The sequence below is a fragment of the Balaenoptera physalus genome (genome assembly GCF_965194825.1).
Source record: "Balaenoptera physalus genome assembly, chromosome: 8".
Lineage (NCBI taxonomy): Eukaryota > Metazoa > Chordata > Mammalia > Artiodactyla > Balaenopteridae > Balaenoptera > Balaenoptera physalus.
The window spans coordinates 62,506,419-62,521,775 of record NC_138887.1 but is presented as its reverse complement, the minus strand read 5'-3'; the positions used below and the strand labels follow the sequence as shown (position 1 = coordinate 62,521,775).

The following is a 15,357-nucleotide window of genomic DNA, read 5'->3' as shown; positions in this document are numbered from 1 at the left end:
GATGAAGCACAGTTTTAGGTCCTGAGAGACACAAAGTTTAATTAGACACAGATGTCCTCAAGGAATTTAAATCCATTAAGAAAGTTAAGGTACATACAAAAATAAGTATTAACAATGTAAAATGTGATAAATTCCAGAAGAAAGTATAAACTATCCTGAGATTTCAGGAAAGAGGCAGAACAGAATGGATGTACACGTTTAGCTTCTCAAGACTGGCCTGAAAAGGCATTATGAATTTAGCGGAACCTGGGAAATCCTTCTGCTTTCCATATTTCCCAATACATCTGTTTGTAGATGTATAGTGTACATCATGTTCATTCCAAAACTAGATAAGATAGTTCAAATGCAAGTCCTTCTTGACTTAAATCAACCCATTGGCTTAGATTTCTCACAAAAGTGTAATAACTGATATCAGATTTTCCCCTAAAAACAGATTTTGATAGAAAGGAGAGGAAGAAGGAATACAGAGCTAGGTGTCTTAAGGAGTGATAGAAGAGAAAACAGAGAGGGAATAGAGACAAAAAGGGAAACAGGGCTTCTGAGATTGTTTATTCATTTTGCAGTATTGCCTAGGGTAGGCTTGGGATCAATCTGAGGATTGAAAGGTTTTGACAGATTCACGTTACTTTAGGTGTTTCGATACCATAATTATACTTTTATTTATTTTTTATTTATTTAATTTATTTATTTTTATAAATTTATTTTATTTATCTATTTTTGGCTGCGCTGGGTGTTTGATACTGCTCACGGGCTTTCTCTAGTTGCGTCGAGCGGGGGCTACTCTTCGTAGTGGTGTGTGGGCTTCTCATTGCGGTGGTTTCTCTTGTTGTGGAGCACGGGCTCTAGGCACTCAGCCTTCAGTAGTTGTGGCACGTGGGCTCAGTAGTTGTGACACAGGGGCTCTAGAGCATAGGCTCAGTAGTCGTGGCGCACGGGCTTAGTTGCTCCGAGGCACGTGGGATCTTCCCGGACCAGGGCTCGAACCTGTGTCCCCTGCACTGGCAGGCGGATTCTTAACCACTGTGCCACCAGGGAAGCCCCCTATAATTATACTTTTAGATAAAGGTGGGTGTGCATGCACAGATACATACATATGTTTTTGTATTTATGTGTGTGTATACATTATATATACATACGACCGATCTAAAATGTGAATATAAATGCATATATGTTTGTTCAGACTAAATATCTATTAGGATCATTCATTTTTAAAAATTCACTCTTACTTCGGTGCTTGTGCAAAGAGAGACAGGGTGAGAAGGTGTAGAGACAAGAGGGACTATCCAAGTTCAAGTTCATTACAAGCTCCCACTATCTCAGTCAGAGGGCCCCTAGGGAGATCCAACTGATACCCACCCTGTGACTCTTGGTGTTACAAATCTAAACTATTTTGGATGTCCTCTACTTATGCCCTCCCCTCCCCAGCTACTAGAATGCTTACTCTGTCATAACCTGTTAACATCACTTTTCTCTCAGGGCGTCTATCTTCCTACGTCATGACACCAGAGGCACAGGCTCTTGTCTCATTCTGTGCCGTTGCCTTGGATGTCCCTCAGCCGCCTCCACTTTGGTACAAAATAAGCCCATTATTTTCCTTCAAAGAACCCTACCCTGCCTCCTATATTCTCCATCTCAGTGGATGGTGTTTCAGTTCACCCCATCTCCAAGCTAGAAATACAACCGTCCTCCCCAAACCCTCTCCCTAACCTCCAATCCATTCAGTCACTAAATCCTGTTCATTCTACCCCAGAAATGGCTTTCCAATCCATGTGTCCCTTTATTCCAATGGCCCCTGCCTAACTTTAAGGCCTCATTATCTCTCATCTGGACCATTACTCCTCTTATCCCACCTCCAGTCTCCTCTCCCCCTCCTCCTTCTATTTATCTTTCATAGTGCAACCACATGTGACCATACGACCCTTGCTTTTAAGACTCTCCTGCTTTCTCCTGGTTGCCTGGCCTATGGATGAAGTTCAAGCTCCTTAGCTTGACACATGAAGCCATTTATAATTAGTCTTCAAATTATTTGTCCAGTTTTAACTCTTGCCCTTCTGCCAGATACACCTTCGGCTCCAGTTAGATTGAACTTGTCCTCATTTCTTAAAATGCCATTCCCTTTGGATTTCCCCTTTGCCCCCACATGTTCTCTTTTCTTGGAAATATGCTTCCCCCTACTCTTGCCTTGAAAAACACTTACTTAGTCTTAAAACTCAGCTCAACACCACCTCCTCTGTAAAGCTTCCATTACTCTGCCCTGAACTTAACCGCACCGTCTCTTGAGCTTCGTCCATAGCTCTGCTGAAGTTCTTAATACCTCTTGTACTTATCCATTCACTGAGAGACCGTGGACTTCTCCTGGGCAGGACCTGTGTCCCAAGAGCCACCCCTGAGCACTGCAGTAAATGATCAATACATGCTGCTGGAATTCATTGATTATGAGGAGAGCTCCGTTTAGGCACCACTTGCTGGATGAAACCTGAGTTTGCTCTTGTGTAGGAAGTTTGTAGAAAGGGACATGGGTTGACTAAGGGAAGAACAAAGGGATAACTCACACAAGCAGGAGGAGATGGGCTGTGTACATTACTGTCTGTAATTTACTTTAAAGTGCTCAGTAAAAACCAGAGTTGGCAAATCCCCATGGGCCAAATCTGAGTCTTCACCTGTTTTGGGAAATAAGTTTTATCTGAACACAGCCATGTTTATTCATTGAAGTACTGGCTATGGCTGCTTTTGCATTTCAAAGGCAGAGTTGAGTCATGGCAACAGAGATCAAATGGCCTGCAAAACCCAAAATCTTTACTCTGTGGCCCTTTACAGAAAGGGTTTGTTGACCCCCTGATACAGACCATGTGATATAAATGCGTGTGTTAATTTCAATCTACAATCCAGGGGCAGTCTGTTGCCCTAACTGGAATGTCCCATCTCGAAGTCGGCTCGTATTTAATCAAACAGAAATATATTAGAGGCCTTTCTGTCCTTTTTTGAACATAATATAAAAATCTTGTGAGTCCTGTAATCTGTCCCCATAGGAATGGCATCCTAGGCCTGACTCCTGAATGGTTCTGCATCCACCTACCAATCTGGAGGTTTCTCAGGGCCTTAGTCCAACTATACAGTTAGCTGAATCCTGATGCTTGAGTATTGTTGCACTGGCTCAAAATGACTCTTTCATGTCTATGAAGACTTCACAAAAGGACAGCACAGGGGCTTCACTGAGCTTACAAAATAGGGACACTGCTGTGTGCCTGCTTGCTAGACGATGTCCGTACATGTAGTGAACATCAGTCCACAGCTGCTTCAGTTGTGACTTGGTGGGGAAGAGAGTACAGCACTCACTTACCAGTAACTATGAGAGGCTCTCCAGTTTTCAGCTAAAAGAAACTAACAGTTGCTTGTGACCTGATGGGCTGAAGTCAGTTCCCAGAAGCTTGCTCTAAGGACGATCACATTTGTCTCAATACATTCAGGAGGTAGTTCTCTCATGCACAGGTGATTGGGGGGGCTCTGAAACGAAGCGCCCACCTTGTGCGATATGCAGGCATAATTTCCCTCCCTGTCCCCCCTCTGGGCACAGGCGGGGGAAGCTAAATGAACAAGAGCGTGGATTGGAAGGTGGGAGAGTGCAGGCTGAGCATGTGTGCACTTGGAAGAAACTTGAGAGGGTGCAAAGTGGGGAGGGGATACACAGACGGATGAGGGAGAATTGTGACCCCATACAGAAAGATCTGCAAATGTGGCAAGGGGGTGATGCAAATAGTATAGTATTAATCTGTTCTAATGTACACGATTACTTTTGGTGGTGGCAGGGATATAATATGAAAATATTATTTGTAACATTTAATAAATAATTATAACATATGGAAATATTAAAAAATCTCATATTCAAGCTCATAAGCCCCAGAGCTATTTCAGAACTAGAAATCTGGAGACAAAAGCCTACTATTTAGAGCCAAGGACCTGAAAATATCCATACCTCAGTTGATTCTTGACAGCGTGGGGCAAGATTGTCTTTGACGTAAAACAGACTGAATACAAGATTTTAGGCTCACAAATTAAGCAAGACAGTTACTTACGGACTCAGAAATTTCTTTCTGGGGTTCTGGAGCAGATTCAGTGAGTTCTTGCCCCGATATCCCAAATCCAGGTTGAAGCAGTGGTGAACCCAAAATATGAAAGAGGTAGGATTCAAAATCCTCACAACTTTTTTTAAACAATTTTTGCTTCAGGGTATCTATCTTTTAAAAGAGAAGTAGAAAAGGGAACAGGAGGAGCAATGAAACATTACTCAAAATCTGTTTAAAGAGACCGTTTGCACTCTCCTTAAAGTAAACAGACACTTCCCCATCACCTGAAGTCAACCACTAGGGGAATGAAGTTTTACCGCATTTTTACCTCATCTGTAAGAGGCCATCTAAAATAATTTAATTATTTAATTTAATTTAATAATAGTCGATGGCCCAAACAGGCAAAAGAATGACTTAAATGCTTGTCATCCAAAGTGTCTGTCTGTTATCTGTGAACTACTCTGTGGAAGGGGCAAGTCTAATGCATCATAAGTTTAACAGGCAATCACCTCTGGTTTTGGGAATTGCAAAAAGCCAGCCAGTCCAAAAATATATCCCTCATTGCCGAGAACAAATTAGTAACTCCTTTGATGAAGATGATAAAGCTCTTCAATTATTAAAATATAACGTGTCTCTGAAATGTGTAATATTTCTGGCCGTTCTAACACATTAACAGCCCAGTGAGATTGAATAGACCAGTCACCCGATAGGGTGTTAAGGAAATGGGACCCCAGGTTAGAAAGGTCTGGAGAAAGAGGGAAAGTGGGAAGGTTCTGAGCGTGGTCCGCTCTCCTTAGGGCCAGACGTGCTGGTACTTGGAGTAGGCTGGGAACAGCATGAGGCCTTGTCAGGCCCTGCTCCCGGATGAGTGGAGAAGGAAAGATGGGGTCAAACTGAGGCCTGCAAACACATTAAGTATAAGTTTTACTTATTTCACAAGCTTTCTGGGTGTGGGCCCTGCCAGAATGTGTTATCAGTTTCCAAAGAACTGGAACGTTTCATTGTAAAGTGATGCTGGTCACACCTGAATCACGGTGAGTCAGTGTCTTAGCATGGCTCGTCAGGAAATGTCAGTTCACGTGAAGGGTAAAGCAGCATAGGGAAAGCCATCAGAGCAGCACTGAGTGTATGAGGAATATTCAACATGTTGTTCTTTAAGATAAACTCCTGACGTCAACTTGTTTACTCTTCATTATCTGTTTTCATAGGAACAGAACAGAGAATAGAAGAGAATAATCCCAGTTACCGTGTCTCTCATCTCTTTAGATTACCATCCCTGTTTTCCACTCATTCTGCACTTCTTAATTCATTTTGATTCTGTGGTTATTTTCTGTCTTGCTGCTGGCTTGCTCCATCTCTTATCCAAGTTAGGTAACTTTTAGAACATGAACTAATCTTAGCAATGCCCCCAAATCCTGTCCTTTCTTTTTAGTCCTTTGATTGCACATACCCGAGTTAAGCAACTCCAAGGCCAACTCAGCACTTATTACAAATGAGTCAAGACAAGGGATTGTACTCCCTGAATGAAATATTAAACGTCTTTGTCTTCCAGAGTTTCTGTGTTACAGTTTAATGCCAGTATACGCCTCATTAGCCTCCTGATTTTCATTTTTGGTCAGGATAATCCAGTGATGTGGTACTTGGAAGGACAGTGTGAATTCCTTTCCCCTGGAGCTGAGTCTTACCTTGAAGGGTAACAAAGTCATCAAATAGATAAACGTGCTCACTGTCTGGGTCGGTAGCAATTAGATTCATTTCTCTGTGGAACATCTCGAAGTTGGGGTCATTTCTCTTCACCACCTCAATCACAAATATTTCCACATCGATGTCACTGACATCCTTCACCACCTCTGTCAGATCCTTTTCATCTCGGGTGTCTGTCTGCTTATCAGTGATGACCAAGGCCACCTTCTTCACACCCAGCCTTGCGGCTTCGAACATGCGGTTGGCGGCATGGAGAGCTGTGGCTGTGTAGGTGCCTTCTCCCAGATACTTCATGCTGTCCACGGCCCGCTTGAGGTCGTCCTTGCTGGAGAACTGTGTCAAATGAGCCACCTCCTCCACCTTATGGCTATAGTTGATTACGCCTACACGGGCCATGGCAAGGTCCAGCGCAACTCTGTCGGTCAGAGTCTTCACAAAGTCTTTGATAATCGGGAAGTTCTCCGGTCCCACGCTTTCTGAGCTGTCGATCACAAACAGCAGCTCTAGCGGTGCCTCTCTGCATTTACGCCCACAACCTGAAACACGAATGTTGACATAGAAACACAGCGGGGATGAAAATTAAAACATCACTGATTGATATCAGATGGGTGGGTGGTGGGGGGAGAGGGGCAAGGATGAACCCAAGACTGGATTGTAACCTTCCTTTTCTGTGACCGTGAACACAGCTGACGATTGTCTCCCTTCTGGTTTCTATACCTGACTTTTTAAAAAAATGATATATTGCAAAAAAAAAAAAAAACTCCCCCGCAAAAAACCAAAACGCTGTAGAGGATAAAACAATAAACAGCTAGCCAATTTCTAAGATTAAAAAATAAAATAGTATTTTTAAAAGAGTCGGCATCCCTGCGTATGCCTTCCTGATTCCATTTCCCTCCTCCATGAGAGATAACCACCATCCTAAATTTGCCCTTTATCATCCGACCATTTGTATTTAATCGGAATCTGAATGCTAATATTTCCGTCTTCAACCATATCCTTATGTGAAAATGAATACTTGCTCATTGGCGTGGCCAATGGGTAAAGTAATGGGATGAAACTTTTTAATCGTGGGGGAAAGATTCAGGTCTTTAACTGGACTCAAGAGTAGCGGCCCCTAGCTACTCTGGTTTATGTCCCCAGTGACGCCCTTACTGACCACTAAGGTGGCTCCCATCTTATCAAGGAGGCCAGCAGTCCATCCATACTGTGAAACTGTTTCAGGGAAATGATCTCAGAACACTGGTCAGTAAACAACTTCTATTTAGGGTTTATCATTCAAAGCAGTTGCCAGAGTTCCTTGGCAATAAAAATTATCAGGGTTCCACTGGTGTATTCATATCCTCATGTTGGCCAACAGCCCTGCCACGATAAATCATCAGGAAACTGACTGCTATTTTACAGTGCTTCTAGAACTCAGAAGCAATGTCTAAATCGGCCTGTCACCATAGAGAGTCCCAGGCTGCTTCTTAAGGTCCAGAAGTCTTTTGGGGGACAAGTCAGTTTTGGGGTTCTCTGTATGGAAGGATAATGATATTCCTGCCTCTGATTTGAACACAGAAGTTACCTTCATTATCCATTAATTGCTTGCCTTTTGGCTAGTCTTTTTGCTTGACTTCCTTGTTCTGGTAACTCTGTTTTAAGTCTATTTCGCCATAGAAGCATTTAGATAGAGTTGTGACACAAGATGACCTCTGGACCCTGTCCTTTTGCCTCTGAAGTGGTAGGCACTCTAGACGTAGGGCTCAAAACTCAATTTAGAAAGACTTTTTGCTTCAGGAAAAACACAGACATTATCATCACCAGCTAGGCTGGATTCAAACACCAGTTAGGGCCCTGTAGTCCTGCTTCCTTTGTTGTTCTTTCCTTCTCAGGCTCAGGTAAATGTCACTGAATACAAATGAGCTCTGTGCTAACAAAAGGCCTGGCTGCCCACAGACCCGACGCCTGTATCTTCACGCTTCTTAACTACCCTGGGAAAATGACTTTCTTTTCTTAAATCAGGATTCCCACTTCCCCTCACACTGCTTCCTTTCAGTTTCCCACTGAAACTGAAAATGAGCTTGAAACTTTCCCACGAGCTCTACAGTATACATATTCTAGGTGAGCACATTATCTTGACAACACAGAACATAGTGGGGTTGGTACTTTAAAGTGATGGGTTTTTTCTTGGTCGTCAAATCTTACCACATATTTCAAAAATAAGCTTAATGATTTCTTCTTTCTGGAGGAAAAGAGGAAAATGTAATAATTGTGTGACCATATTTCTTCCTATAGTCATGAAAGGTATGTCTTATTATAATCAGCATTGGGCTGTTTGACTTAATCCTTCCACTGCAAATAAAATACATAGCACAGGGGCTTCCCTGGTGGCACAGTGGTTAAGAATCCGCCTGCCAATGCAGGGGACACGGGTTCAAGCCCTGGTCCGGGAAGATCCCACATGCTGTGGAGCAGCTAAGCCCGTGCTCCACAAGTACTAAGTCTGTGCTCTAGAGCCCACGAGCCACAACTACTGAGCCCGTGAGCCACAACTACTGAAGCCCGCGTGCCTAGAGCTCATGCTCTGCAACAAGAGAAGCCACCGCAATGAGAAGCCCATGCACCACAATGAAGAGTAGCCCCCGCTTGCCACAACTAGAGAAAGCCCGTGCGCAGCAACGAAGACCCAGCACAGCCAAAAATAAATAAATTAAATAAATAAAAAATACATAGCACAGAGGTTAAAAGTTGGCTATAATATATCAGAATTGAAATGTGTTTGAGCTGTGAAATGTAATAACTCAGACTTGGAGTTCAAATTGCAGCTCCAGTATTTATCAGCTGTGTGACGTTGGGCATGAAGTGACCTAACAGTGTCTGTGTCTCAGGGATGTGGTGGGATTAAATGAGGTAACTCACACACAGGGTCTGGCGCCACAAAATATGTACTACCTACAGTCGGCCCCCCATAGCCATGGGTTCTGCATCCGTGATACGGAGGGCTGACTGTACTGTGCCATTTTATATGCGGGACTTGAGCATCCACGGATTTTGGTACCTGCTGGGTTGGGCGTGGTGGGCGTGTCTGAGGAACCAATCCCCTGCAGATTCTGAGGACAATAATGGTGTGGGCAATGCATGCTTTCAGTTACACGGTTTAACCCACATGTGCTGACAAACCAGGACAAGCACCAGGGCCAAAAGAGATCTCATCCAATGCTGTATTTCCTCCTTTTTTTCTGTACCAATCCCCAAATTTGCAAGTCTTCTCTCCAGTTTCCTAATACTCTCACTTGGGCTCTTCCATGAAACCTCCCTGGGTTCCTGGATGCTCCTTCCAGGCCCCGCTGCTCACCAGCTCCATCAGAAGGGCCTGAGATGAGCTGGGTACTAGGAATCAATCTGCCAACATCCTGCCCTGCATGGCATGTTTACAAATGCCATGGGATGAGACTGGAGAAGTCAGGATTCTACATCTGCCAAAGACATGAAGCTGACAGGGATGATTAACTTAACAGATGAGAGAAGCAGAAGCCCAGAAAATCTCAACTGGAAAGAGCAGTGGACCTGTTCGAAGAAGATACAGTGTAACAGCTGCAAAAGTAAAGTTTTAAAGGAGAAAACCTATAATGACAGAAGTGAGGTGAAGGTGACATAGACAGTAACATGGCTTAACAGAAGCATGTACAGAGAATATTCAGGGCATTTTAATTTAATTTTTTTTTCTGTAAATTGAGTAAAAGCCAATGATTTCAAGTGGCTATACAAAAGGAATTCCCAATGTGAGATTTTTAAAATTATATGAAATGAAGGAGTCAACAGTTATCTTTTTTTTTTTAGGCTTTGTCATGCTTTTCCACATTTAGAGAGACATTTAATAAATCTGAAACTAGAGTATGTCTGGAAAGGGGAAATGTCTATTAATATATTTATCTTGTTATCTAGGAAGGGGAAATGTTATGTATTTAATATACTTGTGTTTAATTTTTTACAAGTGGAGAAAATACTTTACACTAAGTTTTATGATTATAGTTTTTCACTTAACATTATGTAGTAATTAATTTCCCATATTATTAAGTATTCTGAAAAACTTGATTACTGAAGTCAGATGCATGGCCATTTTAAGGTTCTTGATGCAGACTGCCTTACAATCCTCCAGAAAAGTTGTAGTAACTGATGCCTCTAACAGCAGTATATAAGAAAACCCGTTTTGTTTTAGAGACACAACACTGGTTATTATTATTATTATATAATCTTTGCCACTTGATAGAGCAAAATATCTCATTGTTTTAAATTACACTTACTATTTGTGAGGCTGAATTTTATATGTATGTTTCTAAGTTGTAGTCTCTTATGCACAGCCTTTGTCCTTTGTCCGTTTTTTTCTATTAGAATGTTTGTCTTTTCTTGACTTGTAAGAGCAATTTATATATCAAGGTTGCATTTTAATTCTTTTCACTGTGCTTTTATGGCATAACCAGGTCTAATATGCTTTAAGTAGTCATATATATATGTGTGTGTGTGTGTGTGTGTGTGTGTGTATATGTATATAAATCTTTTCCTTGTATTCTTTGCTTTTAAGTCACTGGAATAGTTTCACCCTTTCCATTAAAATTGCTGAATGACCACATTGGCTACTCAGTGCCAATGATGAAGGCATCAAGTTTATACCCCTCAAAGGACTCATGTTTACATGAGTCTAGTAAGAAGTAGGCAAATAAATAAATACTTTTATAAGTACTAGTCTATTGGCTTGGAGCTAAAGAACCACGCTGGTCTGCCGGGAATACCAGGGGTGGGAGAGTGGTTGTGGGCCCGTGGTCCAGGGAGGTTAGGCAGACTCTGACCGGGGTGGGGTGGGGAGAGGAGGAGGAAGAGCTTTCCAGGCAGGGGATGGAACACACAAAGTTCAGTGCACTGGAGTACTTGATTAAACTTGTGACTCAGGGAATGTGACTGAAAGAATGACAGGAAATGTGAAAGACAGATGGACTTTAGAAAGCCTTTGTGTCATGCTAAGGAGTGTGGACGTATCCTGAGCACTGAGAAGAGACATGGTCCGTAGCAGAGAAGAAAGGTGATTGTGGCAGCCAGTGGAGGGGTCTGAGGTTCCTGTATAGTTCAGGCAAAGAAGATAACACTAGAAAGCCGTGGTGGTATTGATGGATGGGAAGGAATGACCTGGAGGGACATTTCAAAAGGCGATGAAGGGGGTTGGTGAGTAATTGGAAGGAAGGATGAGGGAAAGGAGTCTAGGAGGCAAATGATAACGGTGCCGCTCTTTGAGATAGAGAGGGAGGGAACAGGGGCAGGTTGAAGCTAATGAAGATCACTGGTTCAGCTTGATTCTGACTGGGTTTGAGGCACCTGTGGGACACCCAGCTGGCGATGTCCAGTAGGCAGTAGGATGTGAGGTCTGGTGCTCAGGAGAGGGGTTCAAGCTGGAGGCAGATTTAAGAAATGCCAGTGTACAGTTGGCTGTTGAAACAGGGATGGCAGACGAGATTGCATGGAGCAGAGCTTCTCTGCCTTTTTTAACCCCTCCCTACCCCCTTTTGTCAAGCATATTCTTTTCTATATTTATAATATAAAAATATTTTTTCATTCTCCATACAACTTTACTGTAATATTATATTAGCCTTTTTGAACTGTACATCCCCCTGACTTTGATAGCTGTCCCTCCCTGAGGGTTTGAAGACTGGGAAGAAAAGACTGAGGGCAGACACTGGGAAACACTGACATTTAAGGGACATACGGAGAAACAGTCTGTTTGAAGCAATTTGGTGTGAATGATTAAAAACTTGAACTCCATCAATGGTATTTGCCTCTTAAAAGAAGACTTTGTTATTCTGGACTGAATCTGCCACTGAGAGCGTTTGAGAATATATTTGATCAGGGAGAGAATGGGGGTGGGGAGAGGAAAGATGCCTTCCAAGAACAGCCTTCATGGGGGAGCAGCCGGGATTTGGCATCAGACAAGCCAACTTTGGCTCTAAGGGCTCTGTTCTTGTTATTGAGGTGTCTTGGGGCGTATTGTTCAAGCTTTCTGCCTGACTTGGCGTGCCTTCATCTGGAGGGCAGACACTACTACCTACCTCATGGGCTGTCATGTGGATTCATGTGGGTTCTGGGCAAGAGGGGGCTGCGGCTTATAGCCTGTCCCCTTCTCCCTGCACCCTCTCCCCACCGGCCCTGTGCTGTACCGGGCCTTAGCCAGCACTTATGAGGTGAATGCAAGCTCTGTCAAATCCCCCCAGATGCCTGCCCCTTGGCCACCTCGCGCATACAGGCCAGTGCTGTCAGCTTCCAAACTTGGGGCCATTTGGGGCAATTCTGAGATCCTGTGTATCCAGAGTGCAGTACAGAGGGGGGCGTGCGCTCAGGGTGGTCGCTCCTCACCTGGGGGAAGGGGTGTACCTGGAGAAGGACTAGAAGTCCAGGGGTCCAGAGTGGGGGCCGTACTTTACATGGGCCCCCCAGGCACCCTGCAGTACTGGGTCAGGGCGGTATTGATATGAAGGAGCCTGTCGCATATTAGAATCTCATTTAATGCTGACCTTGGCTTTCTAAATGCTACAAAAAGGGAAGAGTGAAGGAAAAGAGAATTTGCATCAAACCATACCTGATTTTGTCTGCTCTGGACCCACATATCACTTCTATCACAGCATTTATCAAACTATAGGTGAACGTCCTTTGCTTGTCTTTCTCTCCTGTTAGGCTGTGAGCTCCTTGAGTCCAGAGACATAGTCTCTTACTCTCAACTATTCCCCCAGTGCCTGTCTCAGACCCTGACCCAGGGTAGGTGCCCAATAAACGTTGGTGAAGTGAATGAACAACTGCATGGATGAAGGAAACCAGTTGCCCTCTCCATGTTGGGACAGGAGGGAGGGTATAAACCTATGGGAAACATTCCTCTGGGCATTTTACATACACCCTCCTCTGCTACTTTTAGGGAGAAATTGCTGCATATATAGCTGCTTCATCCTCCGTAGGCATCTGGGGAGGGTCTGACTTCTGGTGGGGAACAACAAAGAGAAAAAGGCAGATGGGCCCTAAAACCATGCACAGTTCTGTTTGTCACATGTCCAGCTCTCGCCTTCATCACTTGAACTCCCACCCCTGGGTTTTCCTGGCACTATACATAAGGTCAACATCCCCAGACTATGACCCACCAAAGAATCAAAAAGGGAAAAAGCCTACTTAGTGCTCTGTGGTGATCTAAATGGGAAGGAAATCCAAAAAAGAGGGGATATATATATACATATGACTGATTCACTTCGCTGTACAGTAGAAACTAACACAACATTGTAAAACAACTATACCCCAATTTTAAAAAAAGGAGGGGGGGAAGAGAAGGTCCCTATTTCTCCTCAACTCCAGGAGATGTAGTGTCTCAAAGTTAGAAAGGAAGAAGTAGATTTTGCTATAGAAATTCTAGAACTTTCCCATCCTGTGGGACTTTCAGGTGTCAGCTTTTTGTTTGTAGTGGTGCAAACAAAAGAAAACAAAAGAGAACAAAAGAAAGAAGAACAGGGAAAGTTTGTACATCATCACAAATATTTGTTGAATAAGTGAATCAGTACATAAAAGTAATCCTGATTTCGTGATTGCTGTTCTCCTCAGAGCACGTCTTAAAGGAACTAGTTCAGGAAAAAAAGAGCCCCTGTGCTGACATGTGAAGGCTCATGTACAATAAAAAGTCCCTTGCTCATTTGGCTTCTTTTAAACAGTTCACCTCCTTGTTAACCTTTCTACTGGGGGGTGGGCAATTATATCTCTACCACAAGGCTGGATAAGGGCGCTGGGTGTGATGTCTCCCTCACATTCGGGTTCAATTACCTCCTGCATCTATGTCAGCACTAATTCTGTGTCAAAAGAAGTCACTTCTAAAGCTAAAACACAAATGCAATCATTTTGTGAGCACAAACCCCTCAATTACCCTCCAGGATTGATACTCACTGTCAGTCCTCGGTCTCCTCTTGGTCCTTGTAACCCCTACTTAGTGGAAGAAGAGTAACAGTCAATGTAGGTTGGAAGCAGTTACTGTGTACAATTACCATAAGATGTTAAAAATCACTTCCTGCCTGTTTTCCTTGGGGTCCGGGATATCCAATTTCCCCTTTATCCCCTTTCTTTCCCACATTGCCCCGTTCTCCATGGTCTCCCTTTATAATACAATGAAAAGATAAGCTTAGAATGTGAATATTAACGCCAAATAAGAAGAACCCTAAAGTTTTATTTCTTTGCAACTGTGGTACCTCTTGAAGACCTGTGGTTCTTGTTGATATGAATATACTATATGAAAAAAATGGGGGGGCATTTTATTTACATCCCCCCAGGTACCATAATCTAATTCATGATCAACTCGGGACCTCAAGGTGAGGAGACCATGAGATGCCATCCGATTAGCGCACTGCCTTTAGGAACTTCAACTGTTATACAGGTTAACACCTGAGTTATCTGGTATCTTCTTCATGGTACTTTGTAAGGATTTATTCCTTATCAGCTGGCTTTTGAGTTTGAAGAAAATGAGATTTCATAAAGTGAACATGTTTGTAGTTAGGAAAAGAAATGCATAAGGATTCACTCTGAAATGGATTTTTTCCTCTGAGCTTTGTAAGGAGAAGAGTGTCAAGTGCATGAGAGCTCTTCCAGAGTTCAAGTTAAACTATTGAGATCCTAAACCTAAGCATTTCTCTTAGGTCCTGAAATACTTACCTTCCTGCCAGGGAGGCCATGGCCTGTCATGCCCTTTGGCCCTGGGAAGCCTTGAGGTCCTTGCTCCCCCTGCACTCAATATGTGAAAGGGATGCTCCTGTTAATTTCCCAAGATATTTCTCAGAATATACTTTCGGTCTGATATACATTTGCACTTTCAAAACTGCATTATAGCATTATCTAAATTTGCGGGGAAATACACATATACGTCAGATGGGCTCAATACTTTGCTAGTAAAAATTTAACTACTTATCTGGGGTAGAAGTGAGGGAGTTGGTTTATAGCATTTGTCTGTTTCTGTGGTGTAAATACTTCTGCCTTTGCCAATTTCAAACTGTGAACTTGACATCAACCGGTTCACAAGTAACAAGCAGCTGTTACTGATATTTCAGTCGTGATATTACTGGTAATTTTTATAATCTTTACATTTTCTATATTTTTGATATGTTGAAAGCATGTATTATCTTAATAATGGAGTACAAGAGGATTTAACAGCATCTCTCCCCAGTTAATGCCAAGGAGTGTTTATATAATTCACCGTACACTGTTTGCTCCATACCTGATCATTTGTAGCAACGTAAATCCATTTATCTAAATTCAATACCTCCTAAATTTGGAAAATAAAAATCTTTTCCTTTCAGTACTTGTTTTTAACTTTCCCCATCATATCTTAACATTATCTGCTGTTTCTGTACCCCCATCTTCAAAACCACACAGGTTTAAAAGGTTTTCATGATGTTGAACATGAAACAGGAATAATCACTAACAAGTATACAAAAGTCATAGCACTGATGATGCTTAGATCAGCAACCCCTACTTTAAATATAAATTAATTAATTTATTTATTTTGGCTGTGTTGGGTCTTCGTTTCTGTGCGAGGGCCCTCTCTAGT

The 15,357-nt window shown here is 42.7% G+C and overlaps 2 protein-coding genes across 3 annotated transcripts in view; one reads left to right on the top strand and one right to left on the bottom strand.

Annotated features, from left to right (window-relative positions):
• Positions 1 to 15,357, top strand: part of C1GALT1 (core 1 synthase, glycoprotein-N-acetylgalactosamine 3-beta-galactosyltransferase 1) — a 239,440-nt gene that overhangs the window by 124,865 nt on the left and 99,218 nt on the right. The window lies entirely within an intron of this gene.
• Positions 688 to 15,357, bottom strand: part of COL28A1 (collagen type XXVIII alpha 1 chain) — a 145,155-nt gene continuing 130,485 nt past the window's right edge. Inside the window, 6 exon segments of the mRNA XM_082473923.1 lie at positions 688 to 4,231; positions 5,750 to 6,304; positions 7,953 to 7,989; positions 13,707 to 13,742; positions 13,832 to 13,912; positions 14,466 to 14,534. Coding sequence (XP_082330049.1) covers positions 4,053 to 4,231; positions 5,750 to 6,304; positions 7,953 to 7,989; positions 13,707 to 13,742; positions 13,832 to 13,912; positions 14,466 to 14,534 — 957 coding nt within the window. The 3' untranslated portion in view covers positions 688 to 4,052.